Source organism: Haliotis rufescens, unplaced genomic scaffold (assembly GCF_023055435.1).
Source record: "Haliotis rufescens isolate VD_foot unplaced genomic scaffold, xgHalRufe1.0.p SCAF_39, whole genome shotgun sequence".
NCBI lineage: Eukaryota > Metazoa > Mollusca > Gastropoda > Lepetellida > Haliotidae > Haliotis > Haliotis rufescens.
The window spans coordinates 762301-771199 of NW_025964101.1; the positions used below are offsets into that span (position 1 = coordinate 762301).

The following is an 8899-nucleotide window of genomic DNA, read 5'->3' on the forward strand; positions in this document are numbered from 1 at the left end:
TCAACGTTAACAGTTCGTGATGCAAACGAAACTTTCAGTGTGAAACATTTAACGATATGACACTGACAATAAATTCCCTGTGATGCGAGCGTTTCAGAGTTTTTGGGTTCTTGCATCTACACTGTTTATCCAGACCACTGTTCCCAAGTTGTCTGGATAACCAAATTCAGGATTGACAGATGATGGCTCCAGTGTAATACATACATTGCAAGTGATTCCATGACGTTTGATTGGCTAACCAATGGATTGGCCGTCCAACCAATTTACTCACATGAGTGCAACATTTTAAAATTTCCATACTAAATTTCTGTGCTTATTCCAGATGTTACCTGGCCTTGTCAGTGTCAGTTCATGGAGACTAGATTTAAAAAATATAATCTCTTTCTTTTTCCACCTTATACTTGAGATGGGAAAACACATACAGTTGCTGCTAAATCTGTGAACAAGGATTATGTTATCACTGAGGCCATCAAAGAGTAACATGGTGCCGATCATTATCATGTGTGGGTTTTCCAGGAGTAACGTTTATCTGTGAATAATATGTTTGTAATATGATCTGTTTTTCAATTTGATAAAAAACACAGCTTTCAAAACTAGGTGTGTGTGAACACTTGTCATCAGTGCAGCCGCATGTTTGTAGCTGTGTGTCTCAGCTGCATCACCCATCATCGTATGTGCTTGTAGCAGCAGCAGTTTGTGTTTGATGTCTCCCAAGGCAGGGGACGGCCAGTGGTAATGTATGGCTTGAAGGTACTGCCTATGGTATGACAGTATCATCCACCAGTGTGTCTGCCTCAGACAACTTTCCATGACAGGCAATGGCTGAAATATTGCTGAGAACAATCGCTGAAATATGGCTGAAACAATCACCATGACATGGTTAAAATATTGCTGATTGCAGTCACTGTGACATGGTTGAAATATTGCTGATTGCAGTTGCTGTGACATGGCTAAAATATTGCTGACTGCAATCGCTGTGACATGGCTGAAATATTGCTGACTGCAATCGCTGTGACATGGCTGAAATATTGCTGGCTGCAATCGTTGTGACATGGCTGAAATATTGCTGACTGCAGTCGCCATGACATGGCTGAAATATTGCTGATTGCAATCACGATGACATGGCTGAAATATTGCTGACTGCAATCGTCGTGACATGGCTGAAATATTGCTGACTGCAATCGTCGTGACATGGCTGAAATAATGCTGATTGCAATCGTTGTGACATGGCTGAAATATTGCTGACTGCAATCGTCGTGACATGGCTGAAATATTGCTGACTACAGTCACTGTGAAATGGCTGAAGTAATGCTGATAACAGTCATAATGACATTGCAGTAACATCGCAACTTCATTTGAAACACCATTGTTGTTTTGTAATATATTTAATCTTAGTGTTAGATTTGCATCTTTGAAACAACAATACCTCAATGAAGCCTTCGACAAGGGCACTTCTAAAACACTCGCAATACAACCGTATGTCACTAATATAGAGGCAATACGATAAAACATGATGCATGAGTGATTCAAAATAATACACAAGAATACAGAAACTAGACATTGGACATTGATGAGGTTTTTGCCAGCATCAAGAGTCCCAAACAAAAGATGGTCAAGTAAAAGTGAGTCAAACACAGTAGCCGTGTCTTTGGAACTCTTGTATATACCTGCATTAAATATTACATAATATCTATCCTAAGTATCCTCATATATATATATTAAGGGGACTGGTCATTTTGTCATGGCGTGGGGGGTGGGGCTTATATATAGTGCTTTTGCATTTTCATGTTCGGGGGGTCATGAAAAAAATGTACAAGGACATGGGGAGGGTCATCCAAAAATATGATAAGAATAAGGTGTGGGTCATTATTTTCAGTACGTTAGTGCATCAACCACATCTGACCTACACCCAACCCTCTGTAATAAATGACCGGTCCCTAATGAAATGGCTCTCATGTTCATCACATCCTGTTTTTGTCTCACTGTGGTGTAATGCACAAGGGCAGGTAACCAGCCTAGAAGTGGCATTGAGTTTGTGATCACTGAGTTTCCAATAGGTCAGTTGAATGGCAAATTGTAGAACTATTTACTTCATCAAGTTGATCCATGTATCATACAATCCTGTCTGTAATTTTGCAATGTTGTTTACCATAAATGTGACACAGCCATTTTACATCCAGTGGGACCCATGAAGATCCGGCGTAGAATACCGGTAGGTCTTCAGCAACCCAAGCTTGCCGTAAAAGGCGACTATGCTTGTTGTAAGAGGCAACTAATGGGATCAAGTGGTCAGGCTCGCTGACTTGGTTCATCGTATCCCAATTGCGTGGATCAATGATGTCAATTACTTGATTGTCTGGTCCAGACTTGATTATTTACAGACCACCGTCATACAGCTGGAATATTTCTGAGTGCAGCGTTAAACAACAAACTAAACAAACTAAACAAACAAACAAACATCCAGTGGTCATGCTACATCTACACTGAGGTGCTGATTCTTGTCCATATTGGAAGAGTAACCCTGACAATCACCTCACAGGATTCTATGCGATGCAGAAATGTGCATCCTGTACACACAAATGTGTAAAATGGACCCCCCTGAAATATATTCAGAGGGACAGACAATAATATTCATTGTACCAAATTCTTGACAAGACATATAAAGCTCCTGTAATTAAAGTAACTCTCTAATCTTTCAGTACTCTACACAATTTCATAGACTCATATCTCCTGTATGGACCCTAGAAATGAATAAGGCAAAACCCTGACCTCTGTATTATTTTGTCAAAACCAAGAAAAGGGGATAAGTTGTTGTTTCTCTGAGGATTCTGCTGCAATCAGATAATATCAGGTTCAAGGGAAAGCTGCTTACCAAGTGAAGGAGTAACAGTACAGTCTGAGTACAGTTCTCTGACTCTTAGTTCCGGTGATATCAATGGGGTACAAGGCCACGCTGCCTGTTATTAGTGATGTTGTGATGACTTGATTTCTTTGTAACCATGTGTCTTTCAGATACTTTGTATTCTTTGATTGTCTTGCATTATTAAACCATACCATGCTGCATGTATTGCATGTAAATATTGAAAGCAGTTAAATAAAATAATTACACTTTCCTGTCTCCGGGTTTGTTCTGGACCTGGTGAGGGGCAGAGGGAGGAGAAGGCAATGGAGTGGTGATGACGTGATGGGGCAGAGGGAGGAGAAGGCAATGGAGTGGTGATGACGTGATGGGGCAGAGGGAGGAGAAGGCAATGGAGTGGTGATGACGTGATGGGGACAGAGGGAGGACAAGGCAATGGAGAGGTGATGATGACATGATGGGGGCAGAGGGAGGACAAGGCAATGGAGTGGTGATGACATGATGGGGCAGAGGGAGGAGAAGGCAATGGAGTGGTGATGACGTGATGGGGCAGAGGGAGGAGAAGGCGATGGAGTGGTGATGACGTGATGGGGACAGTGGGAGGACAAGGCAATGGAGTGGTGATGATGACATGATGGGGGCAGAGGGAGGACAAGGCAATGGAGTGGTGATGACATGATGGGGCAGAGGGAGGAGAAGGCAATGGAGTGGTGATGACGTGATGGGGACAGAGGGAGGACAAGGCAATGGAGTGGTGATGATGACATGATGGGGGCAGAGGGAGGATGAGGCAATGGAGAGGTGATGACATGATGGGGGCAGAGGGAGGACAAGGCAATGGAGAGGTGATGATGACGTGATGGGGACAGAGGGAGGACAAGGCAATGAAGTGGTGATGATGACATGATGGGGGCAGAGGGAGGAGAAGGCAATGGCGTGGTGATGACATGAGGGGGGAAGAGGGAGGACAAGGCAATGGAGTGGTGATGATGACATGATGGGGGCAGAGGGAGGAGAAGGCAATGGAGTGGTGGTGATGACATGATGGGGGCAGAGGGAGGACAAGGCAATGGAGTGGTGATGATGACATGATGGGGGCAGAGGGAGGACAAGGCAATGGAGTGGTGATGATGACATGATGGGGGCAGAGGGAGGAGAAGGCAATGGCGTGGTGATGACATGAGGGGGGCAGAGGGAGGACAAGGCAATGGAGTGGTGATGATGACATGATGGGGGCAGAGGGAGGAGAAGGCAATGGAGTGGTGATGATGACATGATGGGGGCAGAGGGAGGACAAGGCAATGGAGTGGTGATGATGACATGATGGGGGCAGAGGGAGGACAAGGCAATGGAGTGGTGATGATGACATGATGGGGGCAGAGGGAGGAGAAGGCAATGGGCGGTGGTGATGACATGATGGGGGCAGAGGGAGGACAAGGCAATGGAGTGGTGATGATGACATGATGGGGGCAGAGGGAGGACAAGGCAATGGAGTGGTGATGATGACATAATGGGGGCAGAGGGAGGACAAGGCAATGGAGTGGTGATGACGTGATGGGGGCAGAGGGAGGAGAAGGCAATGGAGTGGTGATGATGACGTGATGGGGACAGAGGGAGGACAAGGCAATGGAGTGGTGATGATGACATGATGGGGGCAGAGGGAGGAGAAGGCAATGGAGTGGTGATGATGACATGATGGGGGCAGAGGGAGGACAAGGCAATGGAGTGGTGATGATGACATGATGGGGGCAGAGGGAGGACAAGGCAATGGAGTGGTGATGATGACGTGATGGGGGCAGAGGGAGGAGAAGGCAATGGAGTGGTGATGATGACATGATGGGGGCAGAGGGAGGACAAGGCAATGGAGTGGTGATGACGTGATGGGGGCAGAGGGAGGAGAAGGCAATGGAGTGGTGATGATGACATGATGGGGGCAGAGGGAGGAGAAGGCAATGGAGTGGTGATGATGACATGATGGGGGCAGAGGGAGGACAAGGCAATGGAGTGGTGATGATGACATGATGGGGGCAGAGGGAGGACAAGGCAATGGAGTGGTGATGATGACATGATGGGGGCAGAGGGAGGAGAAGGCAATGGAGCGGTGGTGATGACATGATGGGGGCAGAGGGAGGACAAGGCAATGGAGTGGTGATGATGACATGATGGGGGCAGAGGGAGGACAAGGCAATGGAGTGGTGATGATGACATAATGGGGACAGAGGGAGGACAAGGCAATGGAGTGGTGATGACGTGATGGGGGCAGAGGGAGGAGAAGGCAATGGAGTGGTGATGATGACGTGATGGGGACAGAGGGAGGACAAGGCAATGGAGTGGTGATGATGACATGATGGGGGCAGAGGGAGGAGAAGGCAATGGAGTGGTGATGATGACATGATGGGGGCAGAGGGAGGACAAGGCAATGGAGTGGTGATGATGACATGATGGGGGCAGAGGGAGGACAAGGCAATGGAGTGGTGATCATGACGTGATGGGGGCAGAGGGAGGAGAAGGCAATGGAGTGGTGATGATGACATGATGGGGGCAGAGGGAGGACAAGGCAATGGAGTGGTGATGATGACATGATGGGGGCAGAGGGAGGACAAGGCAATGGAGTGGTGATCATGACGTGATGGGGGCAGAGGGAGGAGAAGGCAATGGAGTGGTGATGATGACATGATGGGGGCAGAGGGAGGACAAGGCAATGGAGTGGTGATGATGACATGATGGGGGCAGAGGGAGGAGAAGGCAATGGAGTGGTGATGATGACGTGATGGGGGCAGAGGGAGGAGACGGCAATGGAGTGGTGATGATGACATGATGGGGGCAGAGGGAGGACAAGGCAATGGGGTAGTGATGATGACGTGATGGGGACAGAGGGAGGAGAAGGCAATGGAGTGGTGATGATGACGTGATGGGGACAGAGGGAGGACAAGGCAATGAAGTGGTGATGATGACATGATGGGGACAGAGGGAGGAGAAGGCAATGGAGTGGTGGTGATGACATGATGGGGGCAGAGGGAGGACAAGGCAATGGAGTGGTGATGATGACATGATGGGGGCAGAGGAGAGTGTGGAAGGGAGGTGATGGGAGTAGAGAAGGGAGAGGATGGTATTTGGGAAGGGAGAGGATGGGAGTAGAGAAGGTAGATGATTTGGTGAAAAGAGAGCAGATGCCAGGAGGGAAGGGAAAGGGTGGTAGTGGGGAATGGAGAGGGTGGTAGTGGGAAGACACAGGATTGATATTAGGAAGAGACATGATGGTAATGGGGAAGGGACAGGGTGTTTCTTGGGAAGGGACATGATGGTAGTGGGGAAGGGAGATGATGGTAGTGGGGAAGGTGAGAGAAGGGGAGTGGGGAAGGTGAGAGGATGGGATTAGGGAAGGGAAAGGATGGAAGAGGGGAAGGGAGAGGATGGGAGTAGGGAAGGTGAGAGGATGGGAGCTGGGAAGAGAGAGGATGGGATATTGGTAAGGGAGAGGATGGGATGTGGGAAGGGAGAGCATGGGAGTAGGGAAGGTAAAAAGAATGGGAGCGGGGAAGAGAGAGGATGGGATTTGGGAAAGGGGAGGATGGGAGTCGGAAAGGTGAGAGGATGGGAGTGGGGATGAGAGAGGATGGAATTTGGGAAGGGAGAGGATGGGAGTGGGGAAGGTGAGAGGATGGGAGTGGGGATGAGAGAGGATGATATTTGGGAAGGGAGAGGATGGGATTTGGGAAGGGAGAGGATGGGAGTGGGGAAGGGAGAGGATGGGAGTGGGGAAGGGAGAGGATGGGAGTGGGGAAGGTGAGAGGATGGGAGTGGGGAAGAGAGATGATGGGATTTGGGAAGGGAGAGGATGGGAGTGGGCAAGGTGAGGGGATGGGAATGGGGAAGGGAGAGGATGGGAGTGGGGAAGGTGAGAGGATGGGAGTGGGGAAGGTGAGAGGATGGGATTAGGGAAGGGAGAGGATGGAAGAGGGGAAGGGAGAGGATGGGAGTAGGGAAGGTGAGAGGATGGGAGCGGGGAAGAGAGAGGATGGGATTTCGGGAGGGGGAAGATGGGAGTGGGAAAGTTGAGAGGATGAGATTGGGGATGAGAGAGGATAGTATTTGGGAACGGAGAGGATGGGAGTGGGGAAGGGAGAGGATGGGAGTGGGGAAGGTGAGACGATGGGAGTGGGGAAGGTGAGAGGATGGTAGTGGGGAAGAGAGAGGATGGGATTTGGGAAGGGAGAGGATGGAAGAGGGGAAGGGAGAGGATGGGAGTAGGGAAGGTTAGAGGATTGGAGCGGGGAAGAGAGAGGATGGGATTTGGGAAGGGGGAGGATGGGAGTGGGAAAGGTGAGAGGATGGGAGTGAGGATGAGAGAGGATGGGATTTGGGAAGGGAGAGGATGGGAGTGGGGAAGGGAGAAGATGGGAGTGGGGAAGGTGAGAGGATGGGAGCATGGAAGGTGAGAGGATGGGAGCGGGGAAGGGAGAGGATGGGAGTGGGGATGAGAGAGGATGGGATTTGGGAAGGGAGAGGATGGGATTTGGGAAGGGAGAGGATGGGACCGGGGAAGGGAGAGGATGGGAGTGGGGAAGGTGAGAGGATGGGAGTGGGGAAGGGAGAGGATGGGAGTGGGGAAGGTGAGAGGATGGGAGCGGGGAAGAGAGAGGATGGGATTTCGAAAGAGGGAGGATTGGAGTGGGAAAGGTGAGAGGATGGGAGTGAAGATGAGAGAGGATGGGATTTGGGAAGGGAGAGGATGGGAGAGGGGAAGGTGAGAGGATGGGAGTGGGGATGAGAAAGGATGGGATTTGGGAAGGGAGAGGATTAGAGTGGGGAAGGGAGAGGATGGGAGTGGGGAAGGTGAGAGGATGGGAGCATGGAAGGTGAGAGGATGGGAGCGGGGAAGGGAGAGGATGGGAGTGGGGAAAGTGAGAGGATGGGAGTGGGGAAGAGAGAGGATGGGATTTGGGAAGGGAGAGGATGGAAGAGGGGAAGGGAGAGGATGGGAGTAGGGAAGGTGAGAGGATGGGAGCGGGGAAGTGAGAGGATGGGAGTGGGGAAGGTGAGAGGATGGGAGCGGGGAAGAGAGAGGATGGGCTTTGGGAAGGAGGAAGATGGGAGTCGGAAAGGTGAGAGGATGGGAGTGGGGATGAGAGATGATAGGATTATGGAAGGGAGAGGATGGGAGTGGGGAAGGGAGAGGACGGGAGTGGGGAAGATGAGAGGATGGGAGTGGGGAAGGTGAGAGGATGGTAGTGGGGAAGGGAGAGGATGGGACTGGGGAAGATGGGATTGGGGTAGAGAGAGGATGGTAGTTCGGAAAGGAGAGGATGGCAGTGGGGAAGGGAGGGGATGGGAGTAGGGAAGGTGAGAGGATGGGAGCGGGGAAGAGAGGGGATGTGATTTGGGAAGGGGGAGGATGGGAGTGGGGAAGGGAGAGGATGGGAGCGGGGAAGATGGGAGTGGGGAAGAGAGAGGATGGGATTTGGGAAGGGGGAGGATGGGAGTGGGAAAGGTGAGAGGATGGGAGTGGGGATGAGAGAGGATGGGCTTTGGGAAGGGAGAGGATGGGATTTGGGAAGGGAGAGGATGGGAGTGGGGAAGGGAGAGGATGGGAGTGGGGAAGGTGAGAGGATGGGATTCGGGAAGGGAGAGGATGGGAGTGGGGAAGGGAGAGGATGGGTGTGGGGAAGGTGAGAGGATGGGAGCATGGAAGGTGAGAGGATGGGAGCGGGGAAGGGAGAGGATGGGAGTGGGGAAGGTGAGAGGATGGGAGTGGGGAAGAGAGAGGATGGGATTTGGGAAGGGAGAGGATGGAAGAGGGGAAGGGAGAGGATGGGAGTACGGAAGGTGAGAGGATGGGAGTGGGGAAGTGAGAGGATGGGAGTGGGGAAGGTGAGAGGATGGGAGCGGGGAAGAGAGAGGATGGGCTTTGGGAAGGGGGAAGATGGGAATCGGAAAGGTTAGAGGATGGGAGTGGGGATGAGAGATGATAGGATTATGGAAGGGAGAGGATAGGAGTGGGGAAGGGAGAGGACGGGAGTGGGGAAGGTGAGAGGATGG

The 8899-nt window shown here is 50.8% G+C and overlaps 1 protein-coding gene across 1 annotated transcript; it reads right to left on the minus strand.

Moving 5' to 3' along the window:
* Positions 1 to 430: 430 nt before the first annotated feature.
* Positions 431 to 6116, minus strand: LOC125372220 (nuclear pore complex-interacting protein family member B4-like). Its single transcript, XM_048381442.1, has 2 exons — positions 3108 to 6116; positions 431 to 436 (listed from the first exon to the last, which is right to left on the minus strand). Exons 1-2 carry the CDS (start codon positions 6114 to 6116, stop codon positions 431 to 433), a joined length of 3015 nt encoding a protein of 1004 aa, XP_048237399.1.
* Positions 6117 to 8899: the final 2783 nt, after the last annotated feature.